This window comes from Microtus pennsylvanicus, chromosome X (assembly GCF_037038515.1).
Source record: "Microtus pennsylvanicus isolate mMicPen1 chromosome X, mMicPen1.hap1, whole genome shotgun sequence".
NCBI classification, from domain to species: domain Eukaryota; kingdom Metazoa; phylum Chordata; class Mammalia; order Rodentia; family Cricetidae; genus Microtus; species Microtus pennsylvanicus.
This window is the reverse complement of record NC_134601.1, coordinates 143,946,029-143,966,471: the sequence shown is the minus strand read 5'-3', so window position 1 is coordinate 143,966,471 and position 20,443 is coordinate 143,946,029. Positions and strand designations below refer to the sequence as shown.

Genomic DNA, 20,443 nt, shown 5'->3' with positions numbered 1-20,443 from the left:
ACGTTCCATCATGGACAGGGAGCAACTTAGGAAGCAGCACTCTTCCCTTGAGTAATGAGCTATTAGCAGTTAATGGCTACTGGGGAAGAAGATCCATTTTCTTCAGTGGTGTAGCCAGTAGATGTTGCCTATGCTCTAGTAAATAACCTTCTACTCAGGCTTATATAAGCAACCCTAATTAAGTTTGAAAAATACACACTAAAGCAGGAGGGTTATTTGTTGGGAAGAAGTGCTTCAATAGGAATAGGAGGGGGATTAGAAAGTTGTAAATAATCAAAGTATATATGCATAAAATTGTCAAAGAGTAAACTTTAAAAATTAATTCAAAAGAGATCATACATTTAAATGTAAAGTATAATAACTATAAAATTGTTAAAAGAAACACATGTGAAACTCTTTGAAATGGATGGAAGGTAGGTGAAAATTCATAGATTTGACACTAAAAACATCCTAAAAGAAAAAAAATGACCTAGAGTAAAAATACCTTTACTTTCTAAAAGACTATTAAAAGAATGAAAAGATAATTTGCATCTATAGTAAGCTGTAAGAAAGTAAATACAAACCACATTTTTGAGGCAGAGGCTGTCTATCCTAGAACTAGATAGTAGACCAAGCTGGACTTGAACTACCAGAGATCTGCCCGCATTGCCTCCCAAGAGATAGGATTAAAGATGTGCACTGTCACACTGGGAACAAACTATATATTTGACAAATGATTCATACTGTAAATGTAAAAATAGTTCAAAGACTCAATAATATTACTAACTCAATATTAATAATGCTGTCAAGGTGGCTCCATAATTAAGGACACTTGCCACCAAACCTAATGACCTGAGATTAATTTCTTGATCCTACATGGAGTTGGAGAGAATTGACTTCTGAAAGTTATTCCCTCACCTCCACATACAAGTGTGTGCGACTAAAAAATTAAAAAGCAAAAATAAAAACCCACAATGAATCAGAAAATTATCAAACATCATGAAGATACATTCCACTAAAGAGAATCAGGTCATATACAGAAGCCAGTCTTGCAGCCATTTGATGTTATGGGATCAAATAAGCCTGATACAATAATATAAAACTTAATTAATTTGATTTTATTTTTTGAGTTAGTGTCTCATTATGTCCAGGTTGGCTTAGAACTTATGCTTCCTAAATATTGTACACACCAACCTGGTTAAATTTGTCTTTTTTTAAGACTTTTTTTTTTTTAAATTTCTACCTCCTTTAAATTTGTCTTTGAAAATATAGATGAAGGCATAAAAATGTATTTTTTCAATATTCTAATATCATGTCATAATAGCAGTATTATTTGTAATAGCCAGAACCTGGAAATAACCTAGATGCCCTTCAATGGAAGAATGGATGAAGAAAGTGTGGAATATCTACACATTAGAGTACTATGCTGCAGTAAAAAACAATGACTTCTCGAATTTTGCATGCAAATGGATGGAAATAGAAAACACTATCCTGAGTGAGGTATCCCAGACCCAAAAAAATGAACATGGGATGTACTCACTCATAATTGGTTTCTAGCCATAAATAAGGGACACGGAGCCTACAATTGGTGATCCTAAAGAAGCTAAGTAAGAAGGTGAACCAAAGGAAAAACATATAGTTATCCTCTTGGCTAAGGGAAGTAGACAAAATTGCCGGGGAGAAAATTGAGATCTTGGGGGTGGGGTGGGGGATGGGGGTAAGAGGAGATGGGGAGAGAAAAGGGAGAAGGGAAGGAGGGGGGGAACTTGGGGAAAAAGGATGATTGGGATAAAGGAAGGTTGGATAGGGGAGCACGGAAGCACAATTCTTAGTTAAGGGACCCACTTTAGGGTGGGCAAGAGACTTGACCCTAGAGGGGCTCCCAGGTGCCCAAGCTGAGGTCCCCAGTTAGTTCCTTGGGCAGCTGAGAATAGGGAACCTGAAATGACCCTATCCTATAGCAATACTGATGAATATCTTGCATATCATCATAGAACCTTCATCTGGTGATGGACGGAGATAGAGACAGAGACCCACACTGGAGCACTGGACTGAGCTCCCAAGGTCCCAATGAGGAGCAGAAGGAGGGAGAACATGAGCAAAGAAGTCGGGACCACGAGGGGTGCACCCACCCACTGAGACAGTGGAGCTGATCTATTGGGAGCTCACCAAGGCCAGCTGGACTGTGACTGAAAAAGCATGGGATAAAACTGGACTCTCTGAACATGACGAACAATGAGGGCTGATGAGAAGCCAAGGACAATGGCACGTGGTTTTGATCCTACGCAATGTGATGGCTTTGTGGGAGCCTAGCTAGTTTGGATGTTCACCTTCCTAGATATGGACGGAGGGGGGAGGACCTAGGACTTACCACAGGGCAGAGAACCCTGACTGCTCTTTGGACTGGAGAGGGAGGGGGAGAGGAGTGGGGGGAGGGGGAGAAGGGTGGGAGGAGGGGGAGGGAAATGGGAGGCTGGGAGGAGGTGGAAACTTGTTTTTTTTTTCTCATTTTCTCAATAAAAAAAAAGATTTAAAAAAAAAGATAAGGCTTCTTCCTCTAAGCAGCTTGAGGTGACTTAATTAAATAGTTTACTATTTTCTTGGCCCAGAAAACTCTATAAAACCATACAAATAAAGAGGATCAAATCTTTGTGATCCCTTGAAGCTGTCTAGGTCATCAAGGGCATGCATATCAGAAAAGACTAACTATGTCACTTTAAAAAAGTAATGTGTGCCTTTCTGGTAGTATATTGTGCCCAGGTCAAGCAGTGGGGCTGGACTGGGTCTGTGTTTCAAAAACAACGCTGAATTTTTGCTCCATATACTTAAAAATACACAGAATAATGCTGAACTTAAGGTTTTAGATGTAGAATCTGTAGTCATTGAACACATACAGGTTAACAAAGTATCTAAGAAGGGCTGATTAACCCACACATGAATGGCCTCTGTCACACTGAGATGATCATCACTAAGAATGAACAAATTGTTTTTAAGTCAGAAGTTGCACAGAATAAAAAGGTATCCCTGAAGAAGTACGAACACTTATGGCTTGGGAATAAATTTAGCATAAAATAAATACAAATCAAAATTCATATAAAAAAGATGGATGTCACCTGAAGAATGACATTCAAGGCTGTTTTTGGAACTCCACATGCTTGTACTTAAATGTGCACGTGTGCATACACACACAGACATACACATGCTAAATTCAATTAAGTTCAGCAAATATGATTAACATATTCCATAAAAATTGTTCCCAAAGTGTCATACTCTAGACTATTGGTATAAACACTGTGCGAGAAACTGCTAGACATGTCTGTAATTCCAACACTTGGGAATCCCAGCACAGGAGGTGGCAAGGAGCTACACAGTGATACCCTATGTAGATCAACAAAACAAATCAAACTTAAGCCTCACACTTCAGAGTTACCAAATCAAAAACTCTGAGGATATGATTTAAAAGTCTTCTTTGAGACTAGGTTCACTATGTGTAGCCATGGCTAGTCTGGGAACTTGCTATGTAGTAATAGAGATAAGTTTGTCTGCCTCTGCTTCACAAATACAGGGATAAAAGGCATGTACCACCATGCCTCCAGCAAGAAATCTGCTTTAACAAATCTTTTAGGTACCTTTGCTAAGCAAAGGAAATATATATTACAAAATTACTGATACCTTCTAAGAAACTGAAAATACAATCTACCTATCAAGTTCCGAATTTCGTTAAGGAATTTATATGATCATTAATTAATTTAGTAGCTTACCTTGATCAATTAAAATTAAAGGCTTTATAAGATAGGCAAAGATCTATGGGAAACAGAGGGTATTTACTAAAAATTACAACATATAAAATGATAAATCTCCTAAACTCTCAGAAGAAATATTAGAGCAGAGTGCGCATATGACTTAGGGAGTATATGTCTCTGTGAGAGGAAGCTAACTCTCAGTGTCTAAATTTACTCTTATTAAACCATCCTAATTTTGTTGTGCTACTTATCAGATAGATATAATTTTTAAAGTAGTACATTCTCCACTTAACTTGCAAAAATTAAACTCACCCCAATAAAGTATATTTGATATACTGACTTAATATCAAGGCCAAACATTGAGGTGTTTCAATAATCCTTGGAGTGTTAATGGAAAATAGAGTACTAGGGCCATTATATTTATGTAAAAAATATGACAGCAAAGGCATGAAAATATGCCCCTCGCTCTTCTTTTTCATTCCTGGTGTTACTCTGTTTAGGAAGTAGGAGACGGTATCAATGATAAACAAGTGAAGCTTGGAACGTGTGTTAAACTAGAAAGGGTTTGGGAGTTTTCCTTAACTGAGTGTGGGGTGCCTGGGCCTGCATTCCTAGAAGTGATTCAATAGGCACTTCTAGAGCATTAGCAGGACGTATGAACATGCTGACAAGAGTAGAGAAATTGGGGATGTTTATCTCTAGTCTTTAAGAACTAACATGTGCTAGGTGGTGGTGGCACACACCCTTAATGCTAGCACTCGGGAAGCAGAGGCAGGTAGATCTCTGTGAGTTCAAGACCAGCCTGGTCTACAGAATGAGTTCTAGGACAGGCTCCAAAGCTACATAGAGAAACCCTGTCTTGAAAAACAAAACAAACAAACAAAACAAAATAGAAAGAAACTAACATGTATTAGGCATAATGACATACGCTTGGAATCCCAGTACTCAGAGGGCTAAGGCAGAACAGTAGTTTGAGGCTATTCTGGGCTATACAGTAAGTTCAAGGCCTGCCTAGACTATATAGTGAGACACTACCTCAAATAAAGTACTTTATTAAGTAGTAGAAATAAATGTAGAATGAGATTTATACTTTCTTACAGTAACCAACATGTTCTACCATTCCTTCATCTGGAGCTGTGTGTTCTATTTATTAATTCTTGCATTCGCTCAGACTTATACTGAACATTCTGCTTCACGTCAGACTTGTGGAGAGCACTGGGAACACCAAAATCAGTAGGATAAAATGGTTTCTAAAACCAGCATTACTTTGAAGAGCTTACAAATTCCTTTGGAATAAAATCTCTTTTCCACAAAATCAGTCTTTCTATCTTAACTGTTTTCAAGTCTTTAAAGTGAAGGTCATGTACTTACAGTCACCCCAACTATTCTATTACTCCCTTTTCATTTGACTTCCTGTTTTAGAAGCTATATGCTTTGGTTACTTAGTAGTAGTACCATCACTAATGAGACTCCACTTACATTGAAGCAATTCCCTATGAGAAAGTTATCTCTTCAAAGACTAATAAATGCTACTGATGGCTGAGTCAGATATGTAAATCTTGGGGAAATCTTTTCCTAATTTTAGATTGGACTTCAGAGCATTTCATCTTATAAATTTCTTAGATAAATGAGCTGAAATTTATTGATCAATCACGACCTGGTTTAATAGTTAGGTTAACTTTGTATGTTAGAAATGTGTAGCTACTCCTTAGTTTCGCCACAAGAAAACACACAAAAAACTAAAAGAGCTCTTTTCCTAAGTCAAAGTTGTAAACATGCCAATACCTGAGAGAAGGTGTTGGAACAGAGTCTGGACTGGCTGGCACTTGTACTCCCTTTTCCCACTCTTCTTTCCATGTGTCAGTAAAGAGGTAATAGCTGTCAGGACTAACATGGTGAGAGTCAGGGATTTTCATCGCACTGATGAGGTCCTTTCGAAATACCTGGGAAGACACATTGCACATACTTTAAAATCACTATGAAACTGATACTCTGATACTGTTTAATGTTCTTTTAAAAACAATTATCCTAGAGAAAAAAAATAAAAACAATTATCCATGCTCAATATCTATTTCTATTAGGAGAAACATCTCCTGATTCCTAAATGGGCATGACAACTTCTGTGTGGGAAGATTTGGCATACTGACTGGATTTAATGAAGGGTAAAAGGAATCCTTCCAGCATTTTTTGGCTCCTTGAATTTAAATAAACAAATGTAGGTTATTCCAAAGAAGCCTTTTTATTTTAATAAAAGAAACAATCATTAACTCTCTTAAAGTAACACATATCTCCTGATAATTTACAATTATTTAGGCATTATCTCATTTAAAATTTTACTTAGAAATAATTATACTGAGACCACCATGGCCTACAGTCTTAAATCCTGTACAAAAAATTATAAAAATGGCACAGCATTCTTATGTATTCTTCAGTTTTTTGCACAATATTAACATCTTAAATACAGGGTAAATTGCTCATTTTTTTTTGTTTTGCTTTGACACAGGGTCTCATTGCATAGCCCTGACTGACCTCGAACTTCCTAGGTAGACCACCAGTTTGGCCTCAAATTAAGTGATTCTTCTGCCTCTGGATCATAATGTTGGGACTAAGGGCATATGCCAGGATACCTGGCCTTAGAATAAATTTATCTAAACCAGAAATATTCTTATTTAATTTTGAAAAAAGATCACACTAGCTAAGGTTGATCTAGAACTTGCAGGAATCCTCCTACTTCAAGCCTTGTAATTGCTGGGATTACAGGCCCAAGTTGTTACACTGGCTCCTAAACTAATAAATTAACATTACAGTATACTATTGCCTAATCTATAGACTTCAATTTTCACCATTTTTCCTTAGCATCTTTTTGCTTTGGAGTTCAACCCAGGATTCTGTATTATAACATAGTTGTACCTTCCTAGAATCTTCTAATCTGTGACAATGTCTCAATCTTTTCCTGTCTTTCTAATCTGTGACAATGTCTCAATCTTTTCCTGTCTTTCATGACACTTGAAGAGTATTTGTAAGATATTTTGGAGTGTGTTCTGCCAATTGGGATTTGTCTGGTATGTTCTTACTGGTTTGAGACTATACATGTTTGGGTTTTAGGCTTCTTTTAGTAAGAGTATCACAGAAAAATTGCTGCGTTCTTATGTTAATATATCAGAGATGTATGTTGTTAAATGTCTTCTTTACTGAAATATGACTACTCAGTTCAGACGGTATCTTTTTTTTCCTACTTTGAAGTTTTTTTTCTTTTTTTTTTATTGAGAAAAAAACAATTTCCGCCTCCTCCCAGCCTCCCACTCCCCCCCCCCCACTCCTCTCTCAGACGGTATCTTGTCAAATTTCTTCAGATGTTGTCTTACTGGTTTTCATTGCTGTTAGGTTAGCATATTTTCCTTTTGTAATGTAAATATCTTAGACTAGACACTTAGAAGCCTAAAAATACCTTGCTTCTCAAATTGTAATAGTTGCTTGTTTCCTATTTAAAGGAAATTATTGATGTTTTATAAAAATATTTTATCTTATTCTGGATATGTACTTTCAGGGTATCTGAGGAAGGTATATTCTTTTTTTTAAAGATTTATTTATTTATTTATTATGTATACAACATTCCTTCTATGTATGCTTGCATGCCAGAAGAGGGCACCAGATTTCATTATAAATGGCTGTAAGCCACCATGCGGTTGCTGGAATTGAACTCAGGACCTCTGGAAGAGCAGTCAGTGCTCTTAACCTCTGAGCCATCTCTTCAGCCTGGAAGGTATATTCTTTACTGTCTATTTTGGTAAAAATGCAATTTGATAGATATTAGTTAGATCTACTTTACTATGTATGTTCTTTAGAACTTCTATTTTCTGATTTGTTTTCATTTACTTAATCTGTCTGATACTTTAAGATATATTCCGTTTAACTTTTCCACCTGTGGTGCTGGACATTCAACCCTGGGCTTCACATCTACCACTGAGCTGCTTTATCCATTCTCCCATTTTGTTGTTTGTTTTTTTTGTAAAGCAGGACTTAATACTGTAGTCCAGGCTGGTCTCAAACTTGAGGCAATCCTCCTGCCTTAGCCTCCTATGTACTAGTACTATAGACATGAACCACCGTGCATAATTCTTCAACTATATCATATTTTACAATTACATGCATTATAATTTTCTGTTTCTTTCTTTCTCCATCAGATGCACATTTTTTTACTCACATGCAAACACAAGTGCATGTTTGCGCACCTAGAGATACATTACACTTCAGAAAGTTGATAGTTTTATTCTAGTTATCTTTATACTCAAGACTTTATTTTAGCCAGCTTATCCATGTTTTTCACTATCAGTGAATTACTCAAGGGTAAGAAGGATATGAATAAGTATGATGTGGCAGGTAAGAGACTCCTAGTGAAGGATTATTGGAGTCAGAGGGGTCAAGGACACCACAAGAAAACCCACAGAATCACTAACCTGGGCTCAGGGGCTCACAGAGTCTGAACCAACAACCAGGGAGTCTGCATGGGACTGACTTAGGTCCTTTGCATATATGTTACATTTGTATAGCTAGGTCTTCTTGTGGGATTCCTAACCATGGGAGCAGAGGCTGTTTCTGACTTTTTGCTGGCGTTTGGGACCATCATCCTCATACTGGGCTGCCTTGTCCAGATTTCAACTTGATATGTCATATATGGTTGATATCTATGGGAGGCCTGCCCTCCTCTTAATAGAAATTGAGGAAGAGTGGATTGGGGGGGCAGAAGGGATGTGGGAGGGGGACTAGGAGGAGAGGAAGGAGAAGAAAGAGTGACTTGGTTGTAAATAAAGAACTAAAAAATTATGTAGGATCTAAATATATAAATCCAAAATATAAAGTAGGATGGAGATGTAGTTCAATAATACAGTACTTGTCTAGCATGCACAAGGCATAGGTTCAATATCTAATACTTATGAAAAACCTAAAATATAAAGCAAATACATATAAGCCCATATTAACAAATTATATAATTAAAATTTTTTTCATTTATTTATTGAGTACACATGGTGTGTGTGTGGATGTGCCATAACTCAAGAGGACAACTTGCTGGAGTTGGTTCTCTCCTTCTACCATGTGACTTCTGGAGGTAGAATTAGGTTCTCAGACTTGGCACCAAGTGCCTTTACCCACTGAACCATCTTATCAGCCCTATATTTTTTTAAGTCAGTGAGAAGATATAAATTTCTACAGAATATCATCAAATGTATTTGTTAACTCCTTCAGCAAGTGAATCTTTGCCTAACATCATTCCTGTCCTGTATTTTAGTATACCAGTCTTAGTGAAAAGAACAAGATAAAGGGAGAAAAAAAGTAATGTTATACTGGAGAAACCTCATGTTAATCAAATAATAATCCTTGATATAATGTTACAAGAAGGGCTCTTCATCCCATTATATCATTCTCCCAAAACTTAATTATAGTCTAATCATAAGACAAATATGGGAAAACCCAAACTAAAGAAAATTCTATTGAACACTCAATATTGTTCTTAAAATGGTTTTTTAAGATTTATTCTCATATATGTATGTATAATACATGTGTGCCCAGTGCCTGAGAGGGTATCAGATCCCCTGGAAGTGGAATTACAGATGGTTGTGAGCTTTGTTGCCTCTGAGAAAGTGGCCCTGTTGTGAGAGAAGGCCAAATTGCAAGAAACTATAAAATCTTTTAGGTACTGGGTGCTTTCTGTCAAAAGACTGCAAGAAAACAAGGATTTCAAGTCTTTCAGCTTCAAGGAAAGGAATTCTGCCTATAACTTGAAAGTGAATTCTTTTCGAATCTCCAGTGAGAACATCCCAGTGAACACAGAGTTTGCAGCCTTGAAAGACTATGAACACAGAATCTAGCCACACTTAGTACAGACTCCTTACTCACAGAAACTGAGATAATAAATGTATACTGTTTTAAGCCATAAATCTTGTGATTATTGCCAATGCAGGAACAGATAACTAATGCACTCTTTTTTCCTTTCTAGCACAAAACTCAAGTCCAAATGGATCAAAGACCTCAACATAAATCCAGTCACACTGAACCTCATAGAAGAGAAAGTGGAACGTACACTTAAACGCATTAGCACAAGAGACCACTTCCTAAATATAACCCGAGTAGCACAGACACGGAGAGTAACAATAGGTAAATCGGACCTCCTGAAACTAAGAAGTTTCTGTAAGGCAAAGGACAAGGTCAACAAGACAAAACAGCAACTTATAGAATGGAAAAGAATCTTTACCAACTCCACATCTGATAAGAGGGTTGATCTCCAAAATATATATTAAAAAAACCTCCTAAAGAAACTAGATATCAAACTACAAAATAATCCAATTTTAAAAATGGGGCACTGAACTGAACAGAGAATTTTCAACAGAGAAATCTCAAATGGCCAAAAGACACTTAAGCAAACGCTGAACATACTTAGCCATCAGGGAAATGCAAATCAAAATAACTCTGAGATTCCATCTTACACCTGTAAGAATGGCTAAGATCAAAAACACTGATGAAAGCGTATGCTGGAGAGGATGCGGAGTAAGGGGAACATTCCTTCATTGCTGGTGGCAGTGCAAACTTGCTCAGCCACTTTGGAAATCAGTATGGCAGTTTCTCAGAAAATTGGGAATCAATCTACCTCAAGACTCAGCAATACCACTTTTGGGTATATACCCAAAGGATGTTCAATCATACCACAAGGACATGTACTCAATTATGTTCCTAGCATTATTTATAACAGCCAGAACCTGGAAACAACCTAGATGCCCCACAACTGAAGAATAGATAAAGAAAATGTGATACACACACACACACACACACACACACACACACACACACACACACACACACACACAATGGAGTACTACTCAGTGGTAAAAAAAACAATAACATCTTGAAATTTGCAGACAAATGGATGGAACCAGAACAAAAACCATCCTGAGTGAGGTAACCCAGACTCAGAAAGACAAACATGGTATGCACTTACTCCTAAGTGGATACTAAACATAAAGCAAAGGATAATCAGTCTACAGTCCACAACCCCCGAGAGGATAGGAAACAAGGAGAACCCTAAGAGAGACATACACGGATTCCCCAGGAGAGAGGAAGTAAACAAGATCTCCTTCATAAACTGACAGCATGGGGGAGGGTATTAGGGGAGTGGGTAGGAAAACATGAGGGTTCGGGAAGGTTGAGCTGGGTGAAGGACAGAGAGGGAGAGCAAGGAAAGAGATACCTTGAAAGAGGGAGCCATAATGGGGTTAGCGAGAAATAAGGCACTACGGAAATTCCCAGGAATCCACAAGGATGACCCCAGCTAAGAATCTAAGCAATAGTGGAGAAACCACCTTATCTGTCCTTCCCCTGTAATCAGATTGATGACTATCTTAATTGTCATCATAAAACCTTTATCCAGTAACTGATGGAAGCAGATGCAGAGATCCACAGCTAAACACTGGGCTGAACTCCTGGACGTCATAGAGAGGGAGAAAATATTATGAGCAAAGGAGTCAAGACCATGATGGGGAAACCCACAGAAACAGCTGACTCAAGCTAGTGGGAGCTCACTGACTCCAGACTGACAGCTGGGGACCCTGCATAAGACTGGACTAGGCCCTCTGAATATGGGTGACAGTTGAGGGGCTTGAGCAGTCTGTGGGGCCACTAGCAGTGGAATCAGAATCTATCCCTAGTACATGAACTGGCTTTTTGGAGCCCATTCACCTTGTTCAGCCTAGATTGTTCGGCCTCAAGTGATGTGACAGAGTTTGTTGGCTCACCATGGGAAGCCTCACCCTCTCTGAGGAGTGGATAGGGGGTTGTGGGGTGGGGAGAAGGTAGGGGTAGTGAGAGGATGGGAGAGAGGAATTGGGATTGGTATGTAAAATAAAATTGTTTTAAAAATAAAAATAACTCCAGTCAAACAAAAAACAAAAAAAGAAATCAGTGTAAAAATTACCATCTCATAAAAGAGAAATGAAATATTTCTTAGAAACTAAGTACAATTATCAGAAAATGAGCCTATCTATCCAGTGGTATATATTTTACTTTGCACATTTTCAAATTGTGGGTATTGTAAGTATGTTGGAAGAAGGTAGATATTGGCTTTTAAATGTGAAATTAAATATTTAATCTCACCTCAGCAGACTTCTTATGGTCCTTAGGATTTTTTGACATCTTCCTATACATTAAGCTAGAAGTAAAGGAAGTAGAAGGACCTGCAAAAGATAATTAGAAAAAATACTGAAACATATTAACCACTACTTTAAATAAATGTTAACTAACTAGATATATGAAAGACAGGAGATCACATAGATATCATACTAATGAAGAAAAAATTCAATTGTGCCCGAGAGAGAATCTTAATGGAGTTAAACATTAGTGACTACCCAGACTATAAAAGCTTTAATAATGACTGAAGATTCAACTTGGTGTTAATCCTAATTCATGTTCTGCCAGGGAAAACGATCTATCAACAAACAACCCCCCCCAAATTATAGAAAAACTAAGAATGTGGTACAAATAATCTTTTAGCACTTACCTAAGGGTACTGTTAAGATTTTAAACAAATCAATGTTTGACCCACAACCAAATATTTAGCACCATAGTTAATTCTTAGGTAAGGGAGCCACTTTAGGGTGGGCAGGAGACTTGACCCTAGAGGGGCTCCCAGGTGCCCAAGCTGAGGTCCCTAGTTAGTTCCTTGGGCAGCTGAGGATAGGGAACCTGAAATGACCCCATCCTAGCGCAATACTGACGAATATCATGCATATCATCATAGAACCTTCATCTGGCGATGTATGGAGATAGAGACAGAGACCCACACTGGAACACTGGATAGAGCTCCCAAGGTCCCAAGGAGGAGCAGAAGGAGAGAGAACATGAGCAAAGAAGTCGGGACCACGAGGGGTGCACCCACTCACTGAGACAGTGGGGCTGATCTATTGGGAGCCCACCAAGACCAGCTGGACTGTGACTGAAAAAGCATGGGATAAAACTGGACTCTCTGATCATGACGAACAATGAGGGCTGATGAGACGCCAAGGACAATGGCACGCGGTTTTGATCCTACTAATGTGCTGGCTTGGTGGGAGCCTAGCCAGTTTGGATGTTCACCTTCCTAGATATGGACGGAGGGGGGAGGACCTAGGACTTACCACAGGGCAGGGAACCCTGACTGCTCTTTGGACTGGAGAGGGAGGGGGAGAGGAGTGGGGGGACAGGGGGAGAGGAGTGGGTGGAGGGGGAGAAGAGTGGGAGGAGGGGGAGGGAAATGGGAGGCTGGGAGGAGGTGGAAATTTGTTTTTTTTTTCTTTATTATTCTCCATTTATCAATAAAAAAAAAAAGAAAAGAAAAAAAAATCAGGATCTATAGTTTATATTCCCAATACTTTTTTCTTCCTTTCAGGAGAAGTTCTATTAAAGCATTGGTTGATTTAGCTTTTGTTATATTTAATTTTGTTATATATATAGTTAATGTAAAAAGGTGTTATATTACATATAAACCAATTCTATTTAATTTATTTTTTTAATTTTTTTCTATTTAATTTATACATTTCTAATGAAATTAAATAAATAAAAAATGGATCTTGATCTTTCCTTTTCAGAAAGATTTAAATTGTTGAAGGAAGCACACAACAGTTTATTCTCAAGTCAAAGAAGATACCCTCAGTTGGCAAAGATACACAGGTTACTAGCTAGTTCTACTCACACTCATCTGAACTCTCACTGCTGCTGAAAGGTCTCTGTCGTTTCATCATGGTGCATCCTAGGAAAGAGAACAACACCGAGTGAAATGATCAATATATACTTGTACTAGATGGCAGCCCACACTGAGAAGCTGACATTAAAGAACTGCTATGAATTCAAAGCCAGCCTAAATTATAATAGTGAGACTATCCCAACAAATTAATTCAAAGAATTCCAAAGGCTGAGTGAGACCAGATGCTGAGTGCTACACTGCTGGCCAGAATCAAATTAGGGGTGTCAGCTGAGTTATCTTCAGTTAGAGACCCCAATAAGAACATGAAAAGAAAAAGCAGTCATGAAGGCGTAACTTTCAAAGGCCTAGGTTGAAAGGCATAAGAAAATGGCTGAAAGGAAACACACCTCATTTTTTAAGAGAATGACCACACAGTCTTTCTTCCTGCCTCCTTTCCTTTTTCCTTGTTCCTATTTTCCAAACAAGAAGCCTAATCTACGCCAGGCAGTGGTGGCTTGTGCCTTTAATTCCAGCACTTGGGAGGCAGAGGCAGGTGGCCTCTCTGAGTTCGAGGCCAACCTGGTCTACAGAACATGTGCCAGGACAGGCTCCAAAGCTACAAAGAAAAACCATGTCTTGAAAAAAATTGGTGTGTTGAAAAAAAAATCAAAGGGAAAAAAAGAAACCTATTCTAAAATATTTCTATGTACATAGTAAGCTTTCTTATAAAAAGTTCCAATATTGTGAAGCTTTGGACTACATCTTCCCTGAGTGTTGTTAATAACAGATTGAGTCTATCACCTTTCTGAAAACATACTTACACTAGAGTTAAGGAAGACACAAACACTTAAAATGAGAAAGTGTAACATCTGTCTTCAGGTCATAGTGTTAGTGGTGTTGAATAGCAAGGAACAAATTAAGAATGGGTGATGCTGAGGAAGCCAAAAAGATTTTTGTTCAAAAGTATGAGAAGAAGACAGGTCTGCTGGATTCTCTTCCACAGATGCCAACAAGAACAAAGGTATCACCCAGGGAAAAAATACACTAATGGAGTATTTGGAGAATCCCAAAAAGTACATACCTGAAACAAAAGTGATCTTTGCTGGGATTAAGAAGGGAGATAATAGCTTATCCTAAAAAGGCTATTAATGAGTAACACCATATATTACAAAACAAACGTCTTGTGGGTTTTAATGTGTACCGTAATTTAATTCATACAACAGAATTTAGATCATGAACATCTAACAATGTTTTTATTGGACCATCGTGATTTAAATAAAATTGACTCACAGTAAAGTGGATATGATGTTTCTAAAAACAACAATTTCAATTGGCATAAATACTGTTACTGCTTTCTCAAGATAGGGCTGGACAAAAAGAAATCAGCAACTTAGGCCCTTACTTTTAAATTCTTTATATCTAAAACTAAGATGTAATTCAGAATTGCCTTAAACACCCATTCAGAAACACACAAAACTGGAACTACTATATATGTGATTGGTAGCATTCTTTGCCACTTTATTAAATGGAAATATTAAGAAAAAGGAGATAGTTTGTAAGTTGTCAACAGCAAGAAGTTAATTAAAACAATCACAGATCATGAATAAAAAACCAAACACTTAAAATCATGAAATATTAAAAACACAAAGTAGAATTGACTTTTGTCAGTTAAGGAATGACAGTCACAGAAAAAAAAATGATAGTACACACTACAAAGATACTGACTTCAAGCCACTCACAATCTACCAAGGTGGTAGAAGTTCAAGTCCATGGCCACTACTGTGTAACCATGGGCAACAAGAGACACAAGACTTTACGTTAAAAGGCTTGTCCAGTTCTACTTCTGGCATAATTGTATATGCAGTTCTGGGGACTCATTTCTTAATAAAACTGGTAAAGTTATTTCAATTAAAACCATAATAGCTAAACATCAGAAACCTCTAGAAATGGTCTTAAGGGCATATAGCAAAGGAAGGAACATCTATCTGTTCAAGATAATCTATTAAAACTCAAAGTAAATAAATGTTAATCTATGGCATTTGACCTCAATTCATTCCCTGTCTCTTTAGCATAGACCTCATGCCAGACTGGTGCAGCTAAGAACATAGAGTTTCCTCTTCCCTAAATGCCAGTTGGAAGTCTTTCTTCCTGGGAGATCAGTACCATCAATACTGTTTATTCTGTCACCAGTTACTAAAAGGTTGTGTGGGGCAGACTCCTTTTTTATTAAAGATTTCTGTCTCTTCCCCGCCACCGCCTCCCATTTCCCTCCCCCTCCCCCAATCAAGTCCCCCTCCCTCGTCAGCCCAAAGAGCTATCAGGGTTCCCTGCCCTGTGGGAAGTCCAAGGACCACCCACCTCCATCCAGGTCTAGTAAGGTGAGCATCCAAACAGCCTAGGCTCCCACAAAGCCAGTAGGATCAAAAACCCATTGCCATTGTTCTTCAGTTCTCAGTAGTCCTCATTGTCCGCTATGTTCAGCTAGTCCGGATTTATCCCATGCTTTTTCAGACCCGGGCCAGCTGGCCTTGGTGAGTTCTTGATAGAACATCCTCACTGTCTCAGTGTGTGGGTGCACCCCTCGTGGTCCTGAGTTCCTTGCTCGTGCTCTCTCTCCTTCTGCTCCTGATTTGGACCTTGAGATTTCAGTCCGGTGTTCCAATGTGGGTCTCTGTCTCTGTCTCCTTTCATCGCCTGATGAAGGTTAATATTCAGGAGGATGCCTATATGTTTTTCTTTGGGTTCACCTTCTTAGACTCCTTTTTTTCTACCTAGTCCTCAATCATGGGATGGAGACAATGCCTTGGGTGTGGTGCCACTAAAAATACTGAGTCCTTGATTGTCTTGGTCCCAGCTTGAAGGGTTGAGATTCTATAGGAAGGCAAGCTCAAGAGACATGGAGCTACCATTCAGAAGGACATTGCTGGGATTATTCCCCAATAAGGGAAAAAGGGAAGTCAGAATAGAGGGCTCTAATTCTTCACCCAGTGGATATGACTTAATTTTCAAACGAGTTATGGCAAGTTCAAGGATAGGTTGTCAAATACACCAAAGCAAACAAAAAGAAAAGAGGGGAAGGAAGAGTCTCTTGGGAATCAGAAGAAACCTCTCTCTACAGTGTTGGGATTACATCAACGGCCCTGTATATGCTCTGCAAGTACTCTACTACCAAGGTATACTTATTCCACTCCAGAAGAAATCTCAAACACCAATTATCAGGAACTATATCTTCAAAGGAGTGCTAATTTGATCTTACTGGTCTGTGTAGCAATTTATACCCCAAGCAAGATGTATTGAAAATAGCAAAACGGGGGCTCCAGAGACGGATTGGTGGCTAAGAGCATTTCCTGCTCTTGTAGAGAACCTGGTTTCAGTTACCAGCATCCATATGACAGCTCACAAACATATGTAACTCCACTTAAAGGGGTTGTGATGCCTTCTTCTGGTCTCTCTGGGCATCAGGCATGCACATGATGTATATACATATATACAGGCAAACCAATACATCTAAAATAAAAATAAATAACCATTGTTTTAAAAAGCAGCAAAAAAAATAGCTATCAATGAGTGGAGTTTAAAAGTGAAATGTGGGGCTGGGTGACACACACCTTTAATCCCTGAATTCCAGAAACTGAGGCAGGTTGCTCTCTAGGACTTCGAGGCCAGCCAGGTCTACATAGTAAGTCCTAGGCCAGTCAAAGCTACTTAGTGAGACCCTGTTTCAAACAACAATCATAAAAATAAAAGAAAATGGAGTGTGGTTAGGGAAGGGAAGAGACAAAGGAACACTTCTCAAAAACACCATCTCCCTAGGGTGACTATGGGCATAAACCAAGACTATACTTCTGAGGCTACATTAGAAGCTTTATACTTCAAGTTAAGGGTTGAGGATTAGTAAATGAACTTCAATAAAATAATTCAGCTACTCACGAAAGAAAAAAAGAAAGAAAGGAAGGAAGGAAAGAAGGAAGAAAGAAAACAAGCAAGCAAATAACAAAGCTGTGTGTGTGTGTGTAATCACTATTACTGAAAACATTCAGTTTCCAACAAAACTGGTAAGACATTCAAAGAAACAAGAAAGAATAACCAAAAACAGCAAAAAGGGTAAGCAACAGAAACTATCCAAGAAAGAAACATGTAATGGGAATACTAGCAAGAACACAGGAAAAGGAGAATACCCTCCCTGCCACAAACTTCCTAAATTACTGGAAAATATTCATTTTCATATGCAGAAAATCAAATTCCAAGTAGGATAAATAAAAAGAGAGCCACAAATACAAACATTATATCAAAACTAATAAAAGCTAAAAAAAATAAGAAAATCATGAAAGAAGTAAGAAAAAACCCACTCTTTATGCACAACCCCCAATAAGATCAATTTAATGACTTTTCATCAGAAAGAAAAGCCAAAAATCAATGGGGCTAGCAAATTTAAGGTGCTCTGTGGTGATGGCTGCACATATCTGTAAAGATATTAAAATCACTGAATTGTATACTTAATCGGGTGAACTATATGGTATACGTTTTATCATAATAATGCTGTTACAGAAACCAAAAAAATCTGCATCAAGATCAGGCATGGCCTTGTATACCCTTTTTTCAAACTTTTATTGATTCTTTGCCGATTTCTCCCCCCTCCCCCTTCTGTACTCTGTTCATGTAACTCCCCCCCCAAAACAAAATCAAAAGAAAACCCAAAAACCAAAGCATACAAAGACAGAAACAAAGCAAAACTAAACAAGCAAAAACAAAACAATAAAAAAAGAGAATAGAATCTCGTTGTGGAAGCTGTAGTATGGCTCAGTGTGTCATACAGTTCACTCTCATGATCCGCGATCCTGGGACTAGTCCTCTGTCTTGCTACCAGTAGGAAGGGGTGGCATCCATCCATCACCAATGAGGTGAGGGCATCTTTTTTCTCACCTTAGTCCCTAACATTCAGGAGGCAGAAGCAGTAGGATCTCTGTAAGTTTGAGGTCACCCTGGTCTACACAGTGAGTACCAGATCAATCAAAGATGCACAGTGAGACCATATCTTAACTAAATGAAATAAAATAAAACCATTTAATTTAAAATAATGTAGAAATTCAAGTAGAAATAAAAGTAATATATTTTCTAACTATTTTATATTGAATGCACAAATTTGCTTGTAGGATCGACTTCATTTGTGTAATTGCAGAAGGATATTACACACATTCTCTGTCTTATGTGTCAATGTATATATGTATGCATGTACATTGTGGCCATACATTTATAATCCTAATTATTTGTCAGTTTTGATAGTATATGCCTGTCATCCCGTCATCCCAACTACTTGAGAAATTGAGTGAGGAAAATTCCAAGTCCAGGGCCAGCCTGAGCAACATGGCAAGACACTGTCTTAAAAGAATAAGCAAAAATTAAAAAGAGAAATAAATTCCTAGCCATTTAACAATGGGAGCTTTCCTAAAATATCTATTGGTTAGTTTTCTAATGTTACAGTAACAAATTACCATAAAGTTGGTGGCCTAAAACTAAACACATTTATTTTTATGTTTCAGTGTGTCAGAAATGTAGTCTAGCTTCACTAGGCTAAAATAAAAGCATTTGCCATCAGGGCTGCTTCTCTTCCTAGAAGCTCTTTCGAGAAATTATTTCCTTGCCAAGCACAGTTTCTGAAGGACTCATATTCACTCCATGGACCCTGACTATCTTTAAATCAAAGTGCTACATCTCTCAAACAATAACTTCTATAATCAGATCTACAACTCTTTTCTACTTTTTCATTTTCAAACATCACTGCAATTACATTCAACTCAAACAAATAATCTAAGCTAATGTCCCTACTTTAAAACCATTGCTTAGCAACCTAATTTTCCTTTACTATGTAACCTGACATATTCCTATTCTCAAACTGATACATTTTATTCTATTTTTAAAAGACTTCCACACAAATATGCTCAATATATTTTGATAAAAGTATACAAATAACATTGGAACAGTACTAGAGTGAGAACTTCAGCCAAAGTCCAACTTGTCATACACAATTTAATTCAAGACGGTACTTTACACTAAGGGTAAAATCTGTCAAATATTTAGAAAAAGCCTAAGAGGTCAATGAGATTGTATAGAATTAAAAAGCAAAAGAAACAAGGTGAAGAGATAGTCTACAAAATGGGTGATAATGTTCTCTAGCTATATAACTAACAGGGGATAGTTAGAACAGGGTTTTTTATTCTTTTTTTCCTTTGAAAATCCCTTTTCCTGAGAAACTTGTATATAACCTCAGGTAGACAACACAAACATTTGCTGATAATAAACTATAAGGAAACTTACTTTAAAGCCAAATCTTTGGTATACATGTATTAATTTTACTGTTTATTAAAGATTAAATTAAAATTTCATACTAATGAGTTGGGTATGTTTAAGTTTTACATGAAAAATGGAATCTCAGCTGACAATTTGATAAATCAGATATGGAGAATCTTCAACATTTTCAAATCTAATTATTCTAAAATACATTTGTGTGTGTGCAAGACAGAGAGAGGGAGAGGAGAGAGGAGGGAGGGAGGGAGGGAGAGAGAGAGTTTATGTGTATCACATGCATGCAAGAGAGGGGGGGGGACACAAAGAAGGCCAGAAGCCTTGGCTGTCCTGGAATTTGTTCTTGTGGAACAGGCTGGCCCCAAACTCACAGAGATTCACCTGCCTCTGCCTCCCAAATGCTGTGATTAAAGGCGTGCGCCACCACCGCCACCAGGCTCCTAGTACTCTTAACACTGCTGAGCCACCTCTCTTTTCCCCTTGATTGATATTTTGATTTTCTAACTGTCAGTGCTGAGAGTATTACTTCACACAAAGACATAGTAGAAAAATGGCTGAAGTATGTTTAGAACCATTTTAGAAACTGTTGAGAATTCTGTCCTCATATCAAGCCAAAATTCATTTAATATTTTTACGTAAAATTAAAGCCAAATTAAATCAAATAGCAACTTTTTAAAGACAGGGTCCATTACATAACTCTAGTTTGGCCTAG

The 20,443-nt window shown here is 37.8% G+C and overlaps 1 protein-coding gene across 2 annotated transcripts in view; it reads right to left on the bottom strand.

Annotated features, from left to right (window-relative positions):
* Positions 1-20,443, bottom strand: part of Jade3 (jade family PHD finger 3) — a 121,667-nt gene that overhangs the window by 41,662 nt on the left and 59,562 nt on the right. For both annotated transcript variants that reach the window (XM_075958422.1, XM_075958421.1), the window contains exons 5-7: positions 13,438-13,494; positions 11,865-11,944; positions 5,508-5,665 (exon numbers count right to left, since the gene is read on the bottom strand). In XM_075958422.1, coding sequence (XP_075814537.1) covers positions 5,508-5,665; positions 11,865-11,944; positions 13,438-13,486 — 287 coding nt within the window. In that variant the 5' untranslated portion in view covers positions 13,487-13,494. The remainder of the gene's footprint in view (positions 1-5,507; positions 5,666-11,864; positions 11,945-13,437; positions 13,495-20,443) is intronic.